Below are 22,616 nucleotides of genomic sequence, written 5' to 3' on the forward strand. Positions count from 1 at the left end.
ACATACACATCTCTTAGTTTATTCCAGTATATTAAAAATGAAATTATAGCTCACATTTAGAAATGCATCATGAACTTAAATATAATCTTCATCAAATGAAGGTTATATTATATTTTATTATTTGCAGCTTTGTATTATTTGCGTGTTATCACAAAAACATTTAAAACACATGTACAATATGGAAACAGTGTGTGTGTCAGATTGATACAGATAGAGTTAAGAAAGACTGTGGACAATGACAGAACTTTAAAACATCCCTTTAAGTGAGTGAGGAGGTCAGAGGAGCCACACGGGTTTAATGAGCAGTTCAAATGGAGTTCCTCCTCTGAAGTCCCCACCCCCACCACACAACACACACACACAGGCAGGAAAACACATCATAAGGTCAAAGTAAGTTGTTATCTCGGGTAATGCATTGTCCAGTGAGGCAAGACTGTCTACTCTAATCATGTTGTCTATATTTCTGGGGGCAGAGTAAAGTTAATTTTCCCCTAAGATGAGAAAACAGAGTTTTTTAAAAACGTCTCCACTAATAGAGAGTGGTGGCATGGTAGAAAGGGCAATAAGATTTGACCCACAGCGTAAATGGATCCCCAAAAGACTTCTCTGAAATTACTCCCATTTCATTACTTCCCATTATTCAACATGCAGTATAAAAACTAAATACATTGTTGTGTTGCTGGTTTCAAGAAACTGTACTGGAAAAGCTGGCAGACAGTTGGTGGCATAAACACACTAACACACAAATAAAATCCCTTTTCAGTGATTAAAACTACAAAATGTTATTAACATATTAGTTAATACCAGATTTTTTTTTGTACCTGAAGTGGTCTTCATGGCCAGTCTGAATGTGGCAGGTTCCTCCATTAGAGCAGGGGAAACTAATACAGGCATTGATGGGTATTTCACAGTTTTGACCCTGGAAGAGAGGAGAGGACAAGACAAGGCAATGAAGTTAATGCTTGAATTATTTATTCATTTTTTCTTGTAGAAATAATTTCACTATTCAAACAAAGACAATGCATTCCATGGATGCGCTTAAACCTCTTCACTGTTATACAGTCCCTGTGAGATAATCTCTCCCTCTGGCTCACTATTACATTATGCTTCTTCCTGCTCTGCCTTTCTGGTGTTCATAGCCATTTAAACTGACACAACAAGCAGTAGAAGTAATAAGCTACATGCTAATGATGGAAAATAAAAAGCTTAACTTATGGGTGCCTGGGTGCTGCAGGGGTAAAAGCACTCGCCCGCCACCGCAGATTCATGGGTTCAGTCCCTGGCACTAGCCGAACAACTGAATACAGTTGGCTGTGTTTTTGGGAAGATGTTGAGTGATCATGTTTTTATCATTACAATAAGAAGACTCCTGCTAGATGGTTGTGACGTCTGTGAAGAGCAGTGAATATTCTACAAAAACATAAAACAAAGGGGTCTTTTTCCGATTGCTTAAAGTTCTGATAGTTACTATTTTTTGCACTTGTGCACTAGTCATTTTCTGCTTTGGCACTATAGATTTATTTTTATATTTTAGTTGCGGTGAAAGAAAATAGCCTGCGGAGAGGTAGAGGGTTGAATACATTCCTTTCATTTAGCTGCAGCCTTTATCCAAAGCAACTTACAATTGCTATATATGTCAGAAGTCACGTGCCTTGTGGAATAAGGTCAGAGACACACTGGTGGATGTGTAGCAACAGGAATCGAATCCAGGTCTCCCACACCAAAGACATGAGTCTTATCCACTGTTCTATCACCATTCCCTTCATCTTTTTTGATCAAAATAGATTTTGAATCTAAAAATACAGCAATTTCTTAACCAACAGCTCTACTTTCAAAATGTGCTTTGATTATTGTTCTTTTCCTTCTTCCTCCCCTATTACACACACTCGCATTTATCAGCTTACACATACTGTATGTATGTAGCTTGCACTATGCACAAGTGTACAACACTATGCACACATGTATGCATGACATAGTCTACTGCCTTCATTTATTGCTCTTCTCGCCACACACCTGTTTTCTAAATAAACAGCTTTCACTAGGAAATGTATCATGTATGAGTCCTACACATACACACACGCTCTCTCTCCAGATCGAGCCCTGCAGCTGTAGTTTAAATTTCAAACCACCAAACCTTGCCAACACACCCACTTCCTCTGATCAAAGTAGAGAAGGGGACGTTTATGTTTGTTTTCCCTCTCCATCCATCTTCATTATTCCTTCCACTCTTTTCTTTTTTACTGTAGTGATTTGTTTGTTTTGGTCACTCTCTTACTTTCTACCATTCCATCTTTCTCACTTTTGCTTTCTTTCAGATGTTCTCTCTATTTCTCTCATACCATTTACTTCTTTCCCTGTATTTCTCTTTTTCTATACATCGACCTCCTCCCATCTCCTGTGGTTTAAGTTTCCCTCACTTCTTTCTCCCTCTCCCTCTCCCTCTCTCTCCTTTGTTCTTTGCTGCTCCTTCTTTGATTCCTTTGACACATTTTAATTAACGTTGTCCCAGTGGACGCTGACACAGAAAGTAAAGCATACACACAGACATGTACATACACACACACACACACACACGCACACACACACGCACACACACACACACACACACACACACACATCCACTGTTTCCCAGTCTGTGACCTTCACAAGTGATGTTTTAATTAAAAGCAAGATTAAAACCCTTTAACACCCTCTCAACCATTTGGAAGACCACATTTTGAGTCACTATATCTTATTGAAAAATATTTTAAACTTAACTCAACCTATTTAAGCCATCTCTACCATTTGGTTTAGGTATGCTGTGGAAAAGAAATCCACTAGATGTCACTGTTTCTTTAAGCTCATGGCCTTTTTACACCTTTTAACCTCCTTATAGGAAGTTAAAATCGACAAAATCACTGCAGACATGAATACTCTTTTTGGTGGAATTTTCAAAGGTAAGCATTTTTTATTTATTTATTTTTTTTTTACATATTATAGTCCCAGAGGAATTACTTAACATAACTATGTAACTTGATACAACAAAAATAAGACTAATATGGGTCAAAAATTTTCTAAAAACATGCTCTACCAAACAGTAGAGTTGGCACTTCATGGTAAAAGTTGGCTAAGCTAATGTAATACAAATTTACTAGCTAATGTAATACAAATAGTCTGAACATTCATTGTTATTAACATGATACATTAAATGCCTTTCCATTTTATAAATGATGAATTAATTTCATAAATATATCTTTATCATGGTGAAAACAAGGTATACCAAAATAATAATGCTAAGATAATAAACAGGGTTGGGAGAGTTACTTTAGAAATGTGAAAAACAATTACTAATTACTTGTTAAAAAATTAAGGCCTAATCAGTAATGTAATCCAAGTACCAGAAAATAAAAGTAATATAACTTGATTACTTTTAGTTACTTTTGGATTACTTCAATACCAATACGCAAATAAAGACAAGATGCGAGTGGGCAACGAAACTGCACTCAGTAGCGAGTGAACAAGTGAACAAGACATGAACAGGTCCGAACACAGCCTCATTAGTTAACTCAGCCCCGGGGTGACATAAGCCAAACCGGCAAGAAAAACACATTCGTACTGTATTCCCAGTGGTCAACCTGGCCTCCGTCAGTCTCATAGTCTGTGCTCGGGTCCGGATGCTAGTGATGTGCGGGTCGATCCTAAAGTATAGATATTTCTGATACCAACGTTTCCTGCTTTAGGATCGATACTCATATAAAAGGATCGATATCTAAACTCAGTCATCTGGAGTGAGTGTGTGTTTTATTATTTATTTATTATTACTGTCACCACAGTAATGACCATCCTGTCACCAGGATGTCTAATTATACTCAGTTGATAGGAACTACTTTTCCTTCCGCCTGTCAAAGTCATGCTTGTGCTACGGATCTGTGACGGAGCTTCTTTGAAGTGAACCGCTGCAGCCCTTTACATTTCCCGTGATTGAATACTGACTCTGGCTGACTTTAAAAACAGTCACGTCTGGCTGTATTTTAGCTGTGAAGGTAATAATGACGCTGTGTGTGATGTGTATGCAAAGACAGTGAAATACTTTGGCAACACTGCAAACTTCGCTAAACATCTGAGATTAATTCTGTCACAATAATATGATGATATTATGAAGCGGCAGTTCTGAGCAGGATATTTTTATTATAATTAAAGAATATGACCGTAGTTTGATGTCTTGTCATTATGCAGTTATTATTTGGAATTGGTAAGACTACAGCCTACTCCTTATTTCTCTCATAAATACAGAAACGGGAGGGGGGAGGTCACATTAAACTAGAAATAAAATATGTAAAAAGTATTGGTATTGGCATCGGTATCGGCAATACCAGCCTGGGTATTACTTGGTATTGGATCGGATAGGAATTAAGTGGTATCACACATCACTACCGGCTGCCTGTTTATTCACTGGGAGCTGGAATCAGTCCACATGGTCCACACAGAGTCTGCATGAATGGGAGGGGACGTAACCACATTCAACTACTGGCTATAGAGAGCCTAAGTCCCTCCCCTTCCGGCGGACCACCATGGGACCTTATTTCGGAAAAATATTGTACCGTAGTCAATGGCAGGAGACAACTAATATTTTGATCCTGTTTGAATTGTGCCCTGAATTACACATATGATCTTTGTCGATTTAAAAGATACATTTTAAATTAAAGACAGTCGTAGTTTGATGTAAAACTGTTGAGATATAACATTACATTTATTCCTTTAGCTGACGCTTTTATCCAAAGCGATTTACAATTGCTATACATGTCAGAGGTCACACGCCTCTGGAGCAACTAGGGGTTAAGTGTCTTGCTCAGGGACACAATGGTGGATGGGTCACAGTGGGGGATTGAACCCGGGTCTCTCACACCAAAGGCATGACTGTGAAAATACGTAATTACAAAGACCACAAACCCAAAAGTCGCGTATGCGACGTCGTAACTTTCTCTGTCAATGACTAAAGCTAATGTTACTGAAGCTAACATCAAGACACTTACATGAGAGGATGGTGTAATAAAAGAGCCAGGAGTCGTTGGATTAAACACATCAGCTGAGATATATTTCTGTGTGGAACATAGCTACATTATCTAGCTAGTAGCAAAAGCAATGAACGTTAGCTAGATTTACCGCGCTAACATGTTGGTGACGTATATTGTGCGAGACGAGAGATGCAGTTCATTAAGCGGTTTCACACAAAACGACATGTAACTTTACTGTTTTACAACAAAATGCGACTTTCTTGACTTGCAAAATTATATTTTAAATTGACCAACATCATATGTGTAATTCAGGGTTCAATTCTAACAGGATAAGATAAGTTGTCTCTCGCCATTGACTACCGTACATATTTTTTCCAATATAAGGTCCCATAAGCCGGAAGTGGAAGTGAGTAACTAAAGCTGATGATACACGGGGCAACTTTTTGAACGGATAGCGGCGGTGCGGGGCGGGTGGTGGGGGAAGGGCTCAATACACAGAGCAACTTTCAGAGCAATGGTGCAGGGCAATGTTGCCGTCAATGATAATGAGTAAAACTTACTACCATAATCCCCTTCCCCCACCACTCCGCCACCCACCACCGTCGTTATCCGTTCAAAACATAGTTGGACTTGCCACTAGCAACATTGCCCAGCAACATTGCTCAAAAAGTTGCCCGTGTATCATCAGCTTTGGCAATCAATATCTGCAACAAATCCCTCACTGTGTGTTTTTACAGGAAACACGTGAATAGCAAATAGCACTCCGCGTTCCGTTTAATGGAAAATTTATGCTTAAAGTAATCCCTATGTGTAATGGATCTTCATGGTAAAACTATGCATTTTAATACCAACAAACTTTAGAAAACATCATATAAAAATTGTTGCAGAAATAAATCTGTACAGTCAACAGCAGAGAAGGCAACTTCAGCACTTCATCCCTTCTTGTATATCTAGGGTTTATAGGGAAGTCCATACAAAACATTATGCACTACACAGTAACTTCATTGATTATTGAACATTTAAATATTACCAACAAGCCAAGCACTAAATCAAGTAAATACTGTATTTCTGTTCTTCGCACCAGAAATAAAGTGGATCTAATGCCAAAAACATTTTTTGCTGGTTCATCTAACACGACATTGATACGTTGTCTACGTAGTTATGGCTGAGAGTACATAGAGATGTGTTCTTCTGAAATACTCAAAGAACAGAAATATTTACTTGATTTAGTGTTTGTCATGTTAGTAATATTCAAAATGTTCAATAATCAATGAAGTTACCGTGTAGGGCTGTTTTGTATGAACTCGCCTTTAAAACTTATCTTCAAACCTGATCTTCTTATCTTCAAGTGCTGAAGTTACCTTCTCTGCTGTTGACTGTGATTTTATATGATGTTTTCTAAAGTTTTTTGGTATTAAAATGCATTTTTAAGTATTACCATGAGGAGCCATTTAAACTGTTTGGTAGAGCAGTATATCAAAAAAAACTGTTGTGGTCCATTAATAATTTTTTTTGATTACTGTTGTTATTGCCCTAATAAAATAAAAAAAAAAAAATGCAAAGAAAAAAAAATTCTATCGCTTTTTTTTTGGTGAGGACTTTCAAGGGTTAAGGCTTTGTCCTCCTGTAAAAGCCCAAAGGTCATGAGGTGTGTGTGTACACATGAGACTATAAGTGTATCTTATGCACACACACACACACACACACACACACACACACACACAAAACCCACAAGCACACGTGCACACGCATATAGACAACTCCTACAGAGGCTTGTACCCACTGATCTCTACACAGTGCAAACAAAATGGTAGTTAATCCAACACATATGCCTACATACATGAGTCCACACAAACATGCACACGCTCACTTATATTCCACATATACTTGGAAATCACCCAAACAACTATCACTATTACATTATGCTTCTTCCTGCTCTGCCTTTCTGGTGTTCATAGCCATTTAAACTGAGGAAATCACCCCTTCACTAGTAGATTTGCATGTCTTCCAGGGGTCTTGACAATTATTACACTCTTTGTCTTTTGATCAGTCAGTACATCCAGTGCAGCCAGCTGCAGTCATCATTTCTCTATTGATGAACAGGTAGATACATTTTGCATGCAAGGCCGAAGCTAAGCCTGATAATACTGCTAATACCACCGGCTTATTCAGCATGTCCATCTATAGGTTTACTTTCACACATGCAGTCAATGCAATGAATCGGAAGTAAAAGATTTTCCGCTGCCACAGAGGAACCACCAAAAGATGGTTATTTATGTGACAGTGTAGGTAGCTGGTACTTAGGGGATCAGGAGAATTGTCAAGGTTCAAGGATGGATTTGTACCACTTCCATACCTGCTAAAATATATTTTTACTCTTGATGAGCCACTTAGATGATGAACTTAACAACCAACATTTACCAAAGCAACAAATAAATAAAAGAGATGAACCATAACAGAGAACACATTTATAGCTAAATCAAACTGGCATAATAAAGAATTCACTTACAACAGTTGGTTCATTAAAACATTTTTTTAGTCTAAAGACAATTAGACAAAAAAAAAGGGTTTGCAAAGGCCAGCATGTTACTGCTGCTGCTATCTAGCATCTCACCTTAAATCCATATGGACAGGTGCAGTGGTAGGATCCAGTAGCATCGGAGACACAGGTACCATTGTTTTGGCAGGGTGCTGCCAGGCAAGGGGCGCACTTTGACATCAGGTTGATATCGACTGGACCTGAGAAGGATAACGGGTACAGGGAAAGAGAAGAGTGTAAAGAGAAGGGGTGGGGGATGAAGATGAGGAAACAGCATGAGAAAAAGACAGTGTTAAAGACAAAGACATACACATTTAGTCATAGTGTGCTAAAAGGTTCTACCACAGTATTCATTTAATGGATAGTGTGCTAAGAAAATGTCTTGCAGGATAAGAAAAGTAAGTGCTTAGGCGTGCAATCAATGTGATTTGTTTCAGAAGCCAGGGCATGTAGAAGAAAGAGGAAGATAGTATTTAATTTTGTATGATGATGTGAGTCACCTCCAGTGCTTAATTTGTGCTGGAGCTAGCCGGAGCGCCGCTCCAGGACCTCTTACTTTAAGCCTTTTGCTTTCCGGCACCTATAAAGTCACCTCCACATACAATCGAATTCCCCCATCTCTCCCCCCATGTCCCTTCCTGGCCTCCGTAAATGCGCCAAAAAGAACAAAAAATTCCTCATTGGAAAAAAGTCTGTTATTGTAGCCTACACTATCAAAGAGAGAGGAAAAACACAAAATGTCTAAGAGACAGAGAATTATTTTGAATTTCTTTGGCACAGCCACAAAACCACCAGCGCCTAAACAGAGCAGAAAAGATCAACCAGATAGCCAAGTTAGAGCTGTTGCAGTTGTGGATGCTAGTGCTAGCGGCATTGAGGATGATAGACAAGGGGAGTTTGAGCTGCGTGATGAGGACATTAGCTCGTTTGACGATGATGGAGTAGTTATCCGAAACAGCCGGGCTACCCACTGTGTGGACTGCGGAGCAATGTAAGAATTACCAAGCCTCCCAATCACGGCTAATCAAAAAGGAGCTAACTTTGGCTAACTTTGAAGTAGGCTCACTTGGTCCTGAGAAGGCTATGGGCATGAAACTAGCCAAAGAATGGGTGACAGGCACCTTTAATTCTACTGCCTCTGGGGCCATGCGAAAAAAAGATTGTGGAACATGCTCTAGCTAAAGAGACAGTCTCAACAAATTTCTACCACAGCTAATGTACAAGGAGGCTAAAAGACACAGGCCAGCATATGGATTTGAGCTCGAGATCGATTGTCAGCAGTTAAATGGTGTTGACATGGGGCAAATTCTGCATTCGAATTTTGTATGTTCTAATATTCAGCAACACATTTATTCTGAAATGAAGAACAAAACATTTGCGATGATAAAGCACTGTGCACCAAAAATCTGCCTGATGTTAGACAAAGCTACCGGTCTAAACAAAAAGGCTGTTTTGATTATGTTATTCTTGACTTGGTTGAATTATATGATTTGAGTGCTGCTGGGATTATGCAAAGTTTGTTGTCTGCATTAGAGAAGGTTAATCTAAATGAGGACTTCATTGCCAAGTGCCTTGTCGGCATTACATGTGATGGTGCGTCTGTCATGTTCGGGCACAAAAGTGGGTTCGTGAGCAGACTTCAGGATTTATTTCCCAACAGTTTGGCACTGCTGTGCACACAGACTGGAGCTCGCCATCAGTGATGTCCTTAAAGAAATAGGAGTGATAAACCATTTCAAAGCATTGCTTGACATACTCTACACACTCTATAGCACATCAGGAAAAAATCGTATGGAGCTGAAAGAATGTGCCGACGCTCTTGATATCCAACTGTGCAAAGTTGGCTGGATTCTAGATCCGCGGTGGGTGGCCTCCAGCTTCAGAACTATAGATGCAGTGTGGAAATCTTATCCTGTGCCATATCAACACTTCACCTTTGCAGCTGAGAATGACAAAAGAGACAGTCTATCACGCCAGAGTTATGCAGGTCTGGCCAAGCGCTTGTCCTTTCATGCTTTTGTCAGTAACCTGGGCGTGATGTGCAATGCTTTGCAGGAACTTTCAGAGTTATCCATTGAACTGCAAAAGAGAGACACAATGAACGATTTACAGGGTGGTGAGAGTGTCAGAAGTAAGTGTTAAAGGCAGAACAGCCTGGCAGATAAACACAACTGAGCCAAAGGGCTGTTGAAGAAAATAGTTTCAAGGGGGTGGCATTGCATGCAGGAAAACCAGGGGTCAAGAAGCTCTCACAGAGGGATTTTTTCCTCAGCTTAGCCAGAAATGGGGAAAGTTGCATATTGTCAATGGGAGGACGTGAATCGGGCAGCTCAGCAGACACAACAAACTGATTGAAGAACTGAAGGTGCTTCACAAGGAGTATTGGCCTGACGATCCAGAGGCATTGTGCGGAGAAACTGAAGCGGAATCTCTCTGCACACGCTTTTGCATTGAGTGTGAACGCCAGACGGTCAGGGCATTCAGACACTTCACTGACAGTAATGGGAAAGAGGTGCAAAAAGAAATGAACTTTTGATATCAAGTGCAGAGTGCAAACGTGAGTTTTCACAGATGAAATTAGTTTGCACAGCAACCCAAGCCTCCCTTAATTTCCACCATAGCATTGCTGCTCTCCATAACCTTGTTGGGCCACCACTGACTTAGTTCAACCCAGTGCCCTACGTTAGGGCATCCAAGTGCCATCAACACACAGAGCAAAACCAGGAGTAGTCAGGAGGACACTGGACAAGAAGACATGTCTGTGCTTTGGGCCTATCCAGGCCAATAAAATCCAAGATTTCATCCGTCCCAATATCGGTAAGTCTAATGCATTTCCTTGTTTAGTATTTGATTTGGTAGCTAATAATGGTTTCTGTTTGTCCCTTAAAAACAATACGCCATGCGTTTTAGATAATTAATTATTTGATCAATTATTATTAATAAATTATTTTCGGCCGGTAGAATATTTCACATGCTCCGGCACCTAATTATTTACAGTAACCCGTTATTAACGCGTTAACACATTAACACCGACAATTATTTTATTTCACGTTATTGCAGTTATTTTTTAATATTATTATTATTTTGAAAGTCCGTTGCTCACTGGCTCTGAATACACATACAGTCTAACCATGGGTCACAGGAGGGATGGGATGTTGATCAGCCAGCCAATCACCCTCCCAAACAAGCAGTGGAGGGAGGCTTCAGCAGACTATGTCGGATGCAGCGTGTGGGAGAAGTAAGACAGCGCTCTGCGAGAAAACTGGAGGCACTCTATGGATAGTAACAATGGGAACGGCTTCTGTGCGTTACATAGCTGTAACCTCTTTAACATAATTTAAAATTATAGACTACATAACTTAAACCTTATAGGTCTTCATCTAGTTTTGCAGGGATGCTCTGCCATGCGAAATTCCCTCCTGTTGATGTCCTGATAACTATTTAGTAAACAGTAATAGATTCTGGAAATTCTGTTTGCTGGTCCCTGAATGAAAAATGTTACCTGATACCTGTTCAGAAAAAAACAAGAAAACATATTAACCCGTTGCTCAGAACATGCCTGTTATGATGTTATGATTGTGGCTCTGGACTCTGATGGTAATTTGTTTTAACAAGCTGAATAAAAGGTAATGCCCTGGCAGTAGCAAATAGCTTTGGTTACATATTTGATTTGTTTACATTAACGTTTAAGTTGAGATTTACAAGAAATATTTTATTGCTACTGTGTAAAGGGAATACTGCTAGTAAAAAGCACCTTATTTGTTTAAAGTGTTCGCAAACCACGTTATTGCACTTTTGTGTATATGCAGTACATTTAAATTAAAAGTGCACAATACACTACTTTGTATTCTGCATTATTCAATTTTGTGCTTAACAATGCGATTAATTGCAGAAAATCATGCGATTAATCGCGATTAAAATTTTTAATCTTGCCCAGCACTATAATTTACAAATTAAACACTGTTCACCTCTATACCTCAACAAATGATCACACACTTCACTTTATTCTTTATTCTTCAAAATACATGCACAGAAACTATGCCCTTGTGTTCCAGTTTCTTTGTACATGCAGGACCATTGTATTCAAGATGTATTTTTTTTCCAGTGCGTAAAAAGTCCACCTCTAAATTCTTTCCCCCTCTGGTCAGATGACAGGGGAGCCCTGCGGCAGGAAATGTTAGAGGCTGGCTGCTTCTGTATTCTGTTCTGTATGAGTGAAAAACAACTGTGGGGATGGGGATTTTTTGTTGCTCATTATTGAACATAGGTTATCCTCTTTAAAAAAACACAGCACAATGTTCTCTGAGCCTGTGCCTAAAAATGTGCTTGAAGTCCATTAGTCCATTACAATATCTCAATAAACTTAATTTGTTAAAAAAGAGACAATCTCATCAATGTTCTCTGAAGAGGAGGAAAGGCTTCACAAAACATCACATCACACACACACACACACACACACACAGAAAACACATTCACACTCACTTTTAGGCCAATGGGCAATTTAAAGTTAGTGATTTTCATAATCTGCATGTTTTTGGACTATGGCTGGTTAAATCCAGAAAACACCCTCCACACAAATAAAACTCTAGTCCACTGGCTCGGCAGTCCACAGAGCCTTCATGGTGTTACACTGTAATGCACATAATCATGTAAATATAAACCATTGGCAGCCCTACTCACCTAAAGTACTACAACTTGACCTGAGACTGAATAAAAGTCCAACAATTGGCCAGCAAACTGCCTAAAGACCAAACCCAGATTGATGGAAGGGTTAGTAAACCGGACAACCTAAAAGCTACTTGGTCAAAACACACTACAAAAATTTTAAAACTGATAAAATGTGACTGCAATAGACATAAATTTCTGCTGCCACTTTAATGCCTGTTTTAAACACCTTTCTGTATCCTAATCCGACTGAATCCAGGGATTAATCCAGTGCTAAAACAGGTCAACACTAATATATAGACAAATAATAGAATATACTGTAGCAGGCACCAGTGAGCAGATTAAAGAGGAGACTATTTACCTTTGCACTGAAATCTGTTGAGTGGTGTGGTGAGCAGTAGCCTGTCAGCCATGTCAGGAGGTCCAGTACAACGAGCAATACCTACAAATACACTCAGGTGACATCAACAGTATATTTTGCACCTTTCTTTACACACAATATGAAATGTATGTAACAGAAAACATACTATTTTAGTCACAGGTATTTTAATAGCATCTAGATTGTGATTTTTTCTTCTTACCAGGCTCTTTGAAGCCAGCCTTGACCCACTGAGAGAGCCAGCGCAGGTCACAGTTACAGTACAGAGGGTTGGCACCAAGAGCCCTAGACACACACAAACAAACAATTAAATGTGTAATCCACTTGCATCCAACACACATATACACACAAACAGATATTTGGGGCTGTACTTACAGGTGGGACAGAGAGGTGAGGTGGTTGAAAGCTCCTTCTGGTATGGTTGAAAGGTCGTTACCATGGAGCGTGCTGAAGGAGACAGAGAGAGCAAAACAACAGTGCATATGAATATTAAAAACAAACCTGACCTTGTTACAAATTCAAGTGGTCAGTTTTTGACCCAATGCTAATTTTAATGTGTAGTTAAGTAATTTGATTAAGTTTTCGGTGTTTCTTTATAATCATACTTTTGCAGCACGGAGAAGAATGTGAAATCTTTGACTTTAGCCCAGCATGCTACTAGTTGTTACTGCTACGTTTCATCTACTTACACTCATACTATGACTAATGCTGCCACTGTTACTTATACTATTACTGTACTTACATTGACTGGTCTATGTTTAGATCAAAATCTTAAAGGTGCTTTTAAGGTTTGCCCATAGATTTCGTTGACCAAATTTCACAATGAATATCTAAACAAACCTACTGCCTCATATCCATCACATCAGAAGTAAATGAAACTGACAGCCCAGCTGCCTAATACTCGATTTTCAACAAACTAATACACCAACCCTGACTAACTGCATGCTAAATTATTTAAATTATTTGTGGTTCCTCAGCTGCAGACACACCATCATTGCCTTCCATAATGGAAAATAAATAAAATATTTATGAAAGAATAAGACATAATAAACAGAAAGCTTATTTTCATTGTTGGGCCATAAAGCTTATCATGGTCTCTGAATGGAATATAAACTGTCTCATATGGTCATCTGGCAGACTATGGTGTGTGCATGTGTTTGAAAAAAACTTTGTGTCACAGGGACAAACTGCAGGCTGTGATGTGTATCGGTGTGAGAATACATTTCTGTTTTGTCCCTTTGGGTTTTTGTGCTTGTGCTTGTGCTTATGCGTGTAGATTTGTGAGTATCAGAAAGTTTTGTCTCCAAGGGCTCAGAGACTGCAGAGTGTGTATGTGTCCTTTGTGTCTCGCCATTTGAGTGTGTTGCCTGCTGGATATAAGTTCACATTCCATTAGAGCGAAAGGCTGTAGCAAGGGACAGCTATCAAACCACCACTATTGGAAAAGTGTGTGCGTGTACGTGTGTGTGTGTGATTTTTTTGTGCACTTAATGCAATGTGTGCATGTTCAGGTCAGTGTATACCAGAGTGTGTAGCTGGGCATACAAGTGCATACGTTTGTGTGTGTGTGTGTGTGTGTGTGTGTGTGTGTGTGTGTGGTCTTAATGTCTGTGCATCCTTGCAACTTTACGTGTTTGTGTGCACCACTGTGTGTGTGTTTGTGCGTACGGTGGTCTAACAGCCCCCGCGTAAGGCTGGCCCAGAGGGGGTTGTGGGTAATGAGGAAGTGACAGTGATGGCTGCCTGGCAACTAGTTGCTATGCGGGGGCAGAGAGGGATCAGTCCCCACGGCAACATCAACTAAAATGAAAGGAAGAAAGGAGGGAAAAAAGCGATGACTAAACTTCTGTAAGAAGAAAGCCTCGTAAGAGATACAGTCAATATATAGAGAAAAGGTCAGAAACAAAGATGACTTCTTAGAGGGTGAAACACTGGCTTTCTGAACAAAACATTGTGGACAATGAAATGTCTACAGAGAATAATATGAGGTAAAAGAAGCAGACCTCTAATCATTATTTAATGTTTACAGGGTTTAAGTTGAAAGTTATTTGTATTAAATGTGAAATTCCACAAATAAATCTATATCTTCTTCATTTTGAGCCAAGAGTACTAACATACAAAGTTAAGATTATCAGCCTCAACACTACCATTCACATTGTATAACAGAATTTGCATCAAAAAACATCTTACTATTATAACCACAGCTTTTAAACTTTCCTACCACGGTGTATAGAGTAGACGTTCTTTTAAAAATCTCTTTCAACATACTATTCACTAAATCAAAAAAGGAAAGTAGCAGCATTGTCTTTGCGATACAAAACATTACGGATTGTGGACAATGTAGTCTTACTTTTGAGAGCCTCTACCTTTAGCAACAACAAAAGCTTAAAAGGTTAAATAAATAAATAAATAAAAAATGGAACATTTTTCAATTACCTCAAGTTATTTTTTGTGACGTTATTCTATTACAAATAATCCTTGAGTGTATTATCCAGAGTAAACAACTGAAAAAATTCTGTTCACCTACATCATATTGGGGTGGAGGTGCAAATCTCAGAGGTGGATATCTCAGAGATGCTAGAAATAATCTTTAATAAATAATAATCTTGTTGCAATGATGCACAGGTGTAGAGCAGGACCCTGTGACACTGTTGGATGTGGTTACCCATCAGTGATTCTGGGTGTGGTCAGAGGTGAAACAAGCTTGAAACTTTTAACCAAAGAGGGCACCACAAAAACTGGTTTTCAGTCTGGTGTTAAGTTACTCTTTAACCACAGACTTACATAATATACTGATGTAAGTAAAGTAAGTAAATACATGCTGCTGTCATTGAGCAATGAAGGCGCAAGTGCGTATGTGTGTGTGTGTGAGAGGATGGTCAGACAGCAATATTCACATGCACATTCACCGTGTGCATGTGGGGGTTTGTGAGACAGAGGGTGGACAACCAGATGGATGACTGAGAGAAACAGAGGCTGAAGGTCGATTCATCAAACACAACATTGGGCCGAGAGAGAGAGAGAAAGAAGGAGGTGAGGATGGATGAAGGAGAGAGAGGGAGAGTCAGATTGAAGGGACACACGGGGAGAGAGGGGCCAGAGAATGCAGATAGAGAGGGAGTATTAAAGAGAGGATGAGAGATTGTCACTTTTATCTTTTTTAGTTCCCTGAAACAACAAATTATTGGGTGGCTGTGACTCATTTTGTGACTGGGTCTTAGCATGGCTCTCGAGCTGGCACCAGGGGAGTGATTAGTGACTTTGATTTAGCTCAGTACAATAACTAGCAAAGGAGAGTGAATATTGAATATTGAATCCACTGCGGCACTTGACGATTAAGCTTGCTACTCACAGAAGGCGAAGTGACTTGAGACCGTCGAAGGCATGAACCGGGATGCAGCGAATCTGGTTATAACTGAGGATGCTGAAAGGGAAATGACATGACAACAAGGTCACAAGACTTAGTTTGTGACTCAGGATGCTGTTTCACAATATTATTTTCTTGCGTACACACATTTTAAATTATTTTCTCTTGTCTTTCACACTACATCCCTGAATAAATATGAATGAATTTGGTTTTACAATAATACTGTAGCCACTGTAGGTTAAACACGGTGAAATAAACAAGGGGGGCACATTTTAAATGAAATACAAAAATTAGGTAGAGGTAAAAAACTGCCAGAGGCAAAGCTGGGACTTTTGGGACGTCAAACTCCCACACCACAGTTAAGTTTTTGTCTTTTAAAACTGCTTATGAAACAAAAATTAAGTTTAACATGTGAAGTGAAGGAGACAAACATTTAAGGACGGGATTCAGATCATGGTCAAAAGAGATAAAGTTGGTCGTTTCAGGGTGCTATCATTATTTTAACATAATTAAACATGTAGCCCAATAATGATCCTGGTGTAAAAAGCTGACTGTTGCTGTCTGATGTGTATCTTAAAGACACTAGTAGCCTAGAACATTGGTTTTCAGCAGTTTTTAGCTCATTACGCTCTACAATGAAGTACTGCTTAATCATAATTACTGATTATCATGCAGCCTAAAGGTGTCTCAGAGGAAAGTGGGGGAGGGGGGGGGGCAATTCTCAATCTCCAACTTGTTAAGAACTTGAGTAGAAGTTAGAAAAAATCTGATGTAGAAAATGAAAGGTTAAACACTCTACCTCTTCAACTAGTCCACCTAGGCATTTAACTCAGAAAGTGTTCCACTGATACTATGGGGGGGCTAACAGTAGAAGCCTGTGGTTGCACTGGGCAGCTCCCAGGCGTGAATGGGCGCAACTCTATGAAATATGAAACAGGGCATTGCTGGAAATGACAAAATGTGCACAGTTAACTATCCCAGGACATATAAAATCCTTTAAGTTGATGTAAAATCCATGCACTAGATAAGATAGATAAGCTAAAGGTAAAAAAAGAGACAACCTTAAGATTACTCAAACAATAAAAGGAATTTGTATCTAAGATAGAATGGCAGTAAAGAGTTTAAGAAAAGATAATTTAAGAAGACATTTTAATTTACCAAGTTCACTGAGTGAGTAGCAAAGAATTGGAAGGATAATTTTGAGAACTTTTAGAAAGGAATAGGAAGATCTTTATAAGCAAAGAGAAAGAAAGAATCAGAAACAGTTTTATTGCCAAATAGTTTATATATATACAAAGGAATTTGCTTTGGCGACCAGGTGCGTCACAATAGACATAAACCTAAATAAATATAAAGATATATAAAAATATGAAATTGAGCAAAAGAATAAAATACAAGAAAATACAAGAAAAGCTTGAAATGAGAGGGTGGGGAGAGAACAGATGAAGAGGGAGAGAAATTAAGCAATATTTAGGGTAAAAGGAGGACAGAAGTAGAAAAGCTAGAAAGGGAGAAGTAAGAAAGACAAATTGAGAAGGGGAAAGAAAGATAAAGATACAGACAAGAAATGGGAGAGACAAGAAGAAGCAGGGAAATATGAAGAAAGAGGGAGGAGAGCAGATTAATCAAAAAATTTATCTAGTGGTTTTTGAGCTTACACACACACACACACACACACACAGACACACACACACACAAATACCCATATATAAAATTAAAATATGGGTGGGGATGTGTGTATGCATGACTAGGTGTGTGCACTGCCATGGTAACTTACAGTGTGGCTAGTTGAGTCATGTTGCTGAAGGTGTATGAGGCCACTGTGCTGATGCTGTTGTTGCTGAGATCCCTGTGTAGATGCAAGAATACAGTAAATTCACAAAGACAAATGCACACAGACAGACTGACTGCACAAGGATATGTGTATTCTGTTCAAGGTTATGCGAGTGGTACATACACCAGTGACAGCTGCTTCAGGGCTGCCAGCTCCTTGGGCACAGATGTCAGCATATTACCTTCCAGGTAACTGCAAGGAAAAGTGCATGGTTAATGTAGTAACTTATTATATATATATATATATATATATATATATATATATATATATATATATACATATATATATATACACACACACACACACAAATGGCAATATAGCACACTAAATCTTTGGTTTTACAACTTCTGTCACATTGAAGATTGTGGGAGAAGGAGGATGTGGGGTATGAATTTCGGAAATGTTGGTGGGACAAAGGAATTAGGAGTAGTACCTCAAATCATTTACATTTATATAGCATATGTAGATTTAGCAGAGAAGTGCAGTGTCTTTTATGCATTATTGTTTGAGAGTTAGATGAGAAGAAGGTCAATCCCACTCAGCTAGGGCTGAGCTAGAGCCAGGAGGGGTATTAGCTTAGATTAGGAGAGGGAAACATCTAGTGTGGCTCCCTCCAAAGTTTACCATCCTTTCACCCATCACATCTCTAATGGTTGTCTGGTATCCTCACAGTGATCATAAGACAGTGTGAAAGGTACGTCACTGCGCCTGGCTATTGTTCATCAAAAAATAACTTTAGTACATAAGTACAATTTGATTTAATTTGTAGAAAAAAAAAAGATGTATGGCACGGAACCAAGACCAACCAAGTAAATGTTGCTTTTTGACACGGCTGTCATCCCAAGTTAGCTTGTACACTGATGCACAGATTCTAGCAATGTTGTTACATTTTCTGCACAAGACAAGATTACAAGTGTTGGGGTGTGAATCTGTCCTGTAACAGTTTCATCATGTGGCTTTAAACACATATTCCAGCCACTGCAAAGATACAATATTTACTTACCGATCCCTTCTGTGTTTGTGAGTATGTGAGAAACAAGTTAACAAACATAATACAGTATACACTCAAGTACACACACATATACACATTTTATGATCTGTTGGTCTCTGTTCCTCGCGCTCAGGTCATAAGTAGGTCATGAGGACAGTATGATGGAGTGTCTTCTTCAGTCTGATCAATACTTAATCACTGCTATTGACCCTGGAGTGCGGGCCTATTTCACAGCAAGAGGGGTTTCTGTGTGTGTGTGCGCGAGTACATGTGCATTTGTTCACCTTCCATATGAAAGATCTTGTTCTTACTTTTTTCTAAATTTTCTAATATCGATTAACATTGTTTTACCCTTGTTTTATCCTATCAATTCTAACAATTACTACCATTACAGACATTCCTTTATTGGTCTCTTTCTTTATTACAGGGATTCCTACTAGCAGGCGTGCGGGAAGACATTTTGGCTTAGGGGTGCTACAGAGTAGAAATGCGCACATGCAGTGTTGGGAGTAACGTGTTACAAAAGTAACGCAATTACAGCATTGTATTGCTTTTTGTTGTAACACAGTTATATAACGCATTACTAAAAATAAATCGGCAATATTATACCTTTTACAATCTCAGTAACGTGTGTTACAACGCATTTTAACCTGAAATTAAGTATTTTTTTTTAAATATAATTCAACAACACCAAGAAACATTTTGGCACCAGAAAAACAAATCTGTGAGTAAAAGAGTAACATTATTTGCTGTTGCAGAAATCCGATAGATGGGTTTCTTGTATACAAACACTACTAGATGCGCGTGCAGCCAGCGGGCAAAACTGCTTTAGTAGCCGGTCAGAAGACTGTAATCAATGTAGGTCACGCATAGTTTGTAAATTCTAGTTGACTTAATAATAAACTTCCATTTCAGAGATGGATCTGTTTGTTTGTGTTTCATTTCGCATATTAATAGAACATGCACAACCGCGCTGCAGGTCAGCGAAACAAGACGTAACGTTGTTCAAGTCAGCTGCTAGCCAAAAAGCTAAAGGAATAAGGAGGGAGAAAGGTGTCCTTTCACAGCTATAAGTGCTGTCATTAGGCCTAACTTTTAGCTGTCACACTCAGAGATGCAAAGAACATGGTCTTCTGTAAATGTTGTGAGACCAGCAAAAAGCTTTCTACCGCGAAAAATTTTCTACTGAAGCATCTGCTAAGAAATGTGAAACTTAGCCTGTAGAAAGAAACTCCGGCAGCTAATGTTACTGCCAGTGATGCATCCACTTGGCAGGAGAGGTTGTTGATACGTTTATCAAAGTAATGTGTTTTGTAAAAGCACTGAATACTTCTCTTATAAATGCATGTGCAAAACAGTAACATTTATGCAGTCTGCACATGTAATTTGCACACTGTGTTCCTCCCTGTCAATGGGGGGTGCTGCAGCACCCTCCACACCCCCCTTCCCGCGCCCTTGCCTACTAGCTTGAAATGAATGAAAAACAAGTTACAAGATGTAGCAGCTCTAATACAAAGGGAAATCGTAAGGCAAATAAATAATTAAAAATATTTGTAACTGTTTTAGATCGTTACACATACCACAATATTTCTCTCTTGTCAGTGTCTCTTTGAGTTCAATGTATCAAAAAATGACATGCATAATTGTACTAGGCAAAAGTTTGTAAAAACCTTCACTGCCCCAGCAAATCTTTTAAATCTAATCTTTGACATTACAACTTTGGAAACTTCAATTTTAAATGAAATTTTTAAAATATTTTTAGGAAAATAACCCAAGGACACTTTCTGTGTGCAACTGTTGTGGCAGTCTTTCTGTCTCTCTTTGTTTGGCAATATAATGTATTAGACAGTATAGTATTTGACTGTGCCTTGCAGATAGATTAAAATAGCTGTGGTGATTTATAGATTTATGACAACAACATCTAAACAAACACATAAACACAAGTACCAGCAGCACTTATAAACCCATCAAGTCTCACAGGAAGAAAGAAAGAGAGAGACAGAGAGAGAGAGAGAGAGAGAGAGAGAGAGAGAGCATGTGTTTGTGCATGTGTTCACTAAATGGTTTGTTAGTTCCTGAAGCAGAAGAGGGCAAACTGCTGCATCAACATTGCACTGCAGCAATGTGTGACTGTGCGTTTATGTGTGTGGTTGTGACATGTTATTGGAGAGTAAGCATTGACAAGAAATTCTGTTTGTGTGCACGTATATGTCTGCTGATATGTTATTGGCTTTCATGTGTCTCTATATTTGAACAAAAGTGAGTACATGAATAGTGTAGCAGGTACGTGTACATCCTTGTGTTGGAGTTTGTGTGTGTGTATGTGTGTGTGTTCACATGTGACTCACAGCTCTGTGGTGTCCTTGGGAATGCCCTTGGGCAGAGAGTGCAGCCCTCTGTTGCTGCATCGCACCACGCCATCTGAGCACGTGCAGACGTCAGGACAACCAGACGCAGGAAGACAACCATTATCCTCAGCACCTGGAGAGAGAGAGAGAGACGGGAAAGAGAGAGTGGGATATTAGGGAGAGACAAAGAAGAAGAGGGAAGAGAAGGATGAAGAGAAGGACAGGCAAATTCAAAAATGGAGATGAGAGAGGAAAAGAGCAACAGTGAGAGGGAAAAGGGAGGAGAAAACGAGACACACAGAGGGAAGGAGGTTAAGGCAGGTATGAGCAAAAGGGGGGAGAGAGAGAAAAGAGAGGGATGCATTGAGATGAAACTGAACTGTAATGTGGTACTTGGTCAATTCCACACAACTCAGCACTTTTACCGAGTACTTTATAATAAATCAAATGACCAGGGGCTGCTAAAATCAGTTACATTGATGTGTTTCAACATCTGGCTCTGGACCTGCAGGCAGGTCACAGTGATATTAAAAACCCTCAGATGATTCTGGAGAAACACTGAGCAGATGTTGACCGCCTGCAACAACTTTGAAAAGTCATGTAAACACAAACACAAAATGAAAGTTATCACAACACCTGCAGTCATCTGTAGCTATAAAACCTGCATTGTTTTGTCATACTAAGATGTGGAAAAACTACTTATTGTTTCAAGAAATTGCTTTTTAACATTGCCTGATATATTTATCATATTTATCTGAAAATGTAACACTGCAACTTGTACATGTTGCATTTTGATCTTTGACAATTGAATTGAAATTGAAATTGACAACTTTAGTCTTGCTGAAAAAAAAACCAACTACAAAAAAATGGTTGAGTGAAACTGAAGGGTTGTAGTGTTAGAAAGTTCAGGCTAAGCAGCTACGTGTTTCCAAACCCACACATGCATACACAAACATATGGTCGGGACAAAAAACATCTGAGTGATTGTAACCACTTGGAGATAAGAATGATCACAGACTAAAGCATTGTTCTTGGCTATTTCCTTGATTGACAGACAGACACACACACACACACACACACACACACACACACACACACACACAGAGCTTTAATCTAGTGCTGCATGATGTAAAATAAGCTAAGTTAAAACCATAATGATGGATAATAAAGACTGGACACTAAGCCAATCATAACACAAATGAATGTGTGAATGTGTGTATGCCAATATGTCGGCATGTGCTGCAATCATATACATGCATGCGTGTATGTGCATGCACGTACTGAGTTTGGTGCACATTTAGTTTGTTAAATAGCAGTCTCCCCCTGTCCTATGGCAATTTTCTCATTCACTTTGTAGTTTTCTAATTGTGCTAATGTCTAGATGTGGAGTAAATGGGCTCTTATGTGCCCGTGTGTAGAGTAGTGTGTGCGTATGCGTGTGTATATGTGTGTGTCTTATCTGATGTGTGTAGCTTGTGAGTCCACAGGGAGGTGTAGCC

General features: G+C 39.1%; 1 protein-coding gene across 1 annotated transcript in view; it reads right to left on the reverse strand.

The window, feature by feature from the left end:
* slit3 (slit homolog 3 (Drosophila)) overlaps positions 1-22,616 on the reverse strand; it is a 270,903-nt gene that overhangs the window by 26,274 nt on the left and 222,013 nt on the right. Inside the window, exons 21-28 of the mRNA XM_046030828.1 lie at positions 17,902-17,970; positions 17,722-17,793; positions 15,930-16,001; positions 12,953-13,024; positions 12,780-12,862; positions 12,560-12,640; positions 7,609-7,733; positions 822-919 (exon numbers count right to left, since the gene is read on the reverse strand). Of these exons, the coding sequence (XP_045886784.1) occupies positions 822-919; positions 7,609-7,733; positions 12,560-12,640; positions 12,780-12,862; positions 12,953-13,024; positions 15,930-16,001; positions 17,722-17,793; positions 17,902-17,970 (672 nt within the window). The remainder of the gene's footprint in view (positions 1-821; positions 920-7,608; positions 7,734-12,559; positions 12,641-12,779; positions 12,863-12,952; positions 13,025-15,929; positions 16,002-17,721; positions 17,794-17,901; positions 17,971-22,616) is intronic.

Source organism: Micropterus dolomieu, linkage group LG19 (assembly GCF_021292245.1).
Source record: "Micropterus dolomieu isolate WLL.071019.BEF.003 ecotype Adirondacks linkage group LG19, ASM2129224v1, whole genome shotgun sequence".
Lineage (NCBI taxonomy): Eukaryota > Metazoa > Chordata > Actinopteri > Centrarchiformes > Centrarchidae > Micropterus > Micropterus dolomieu.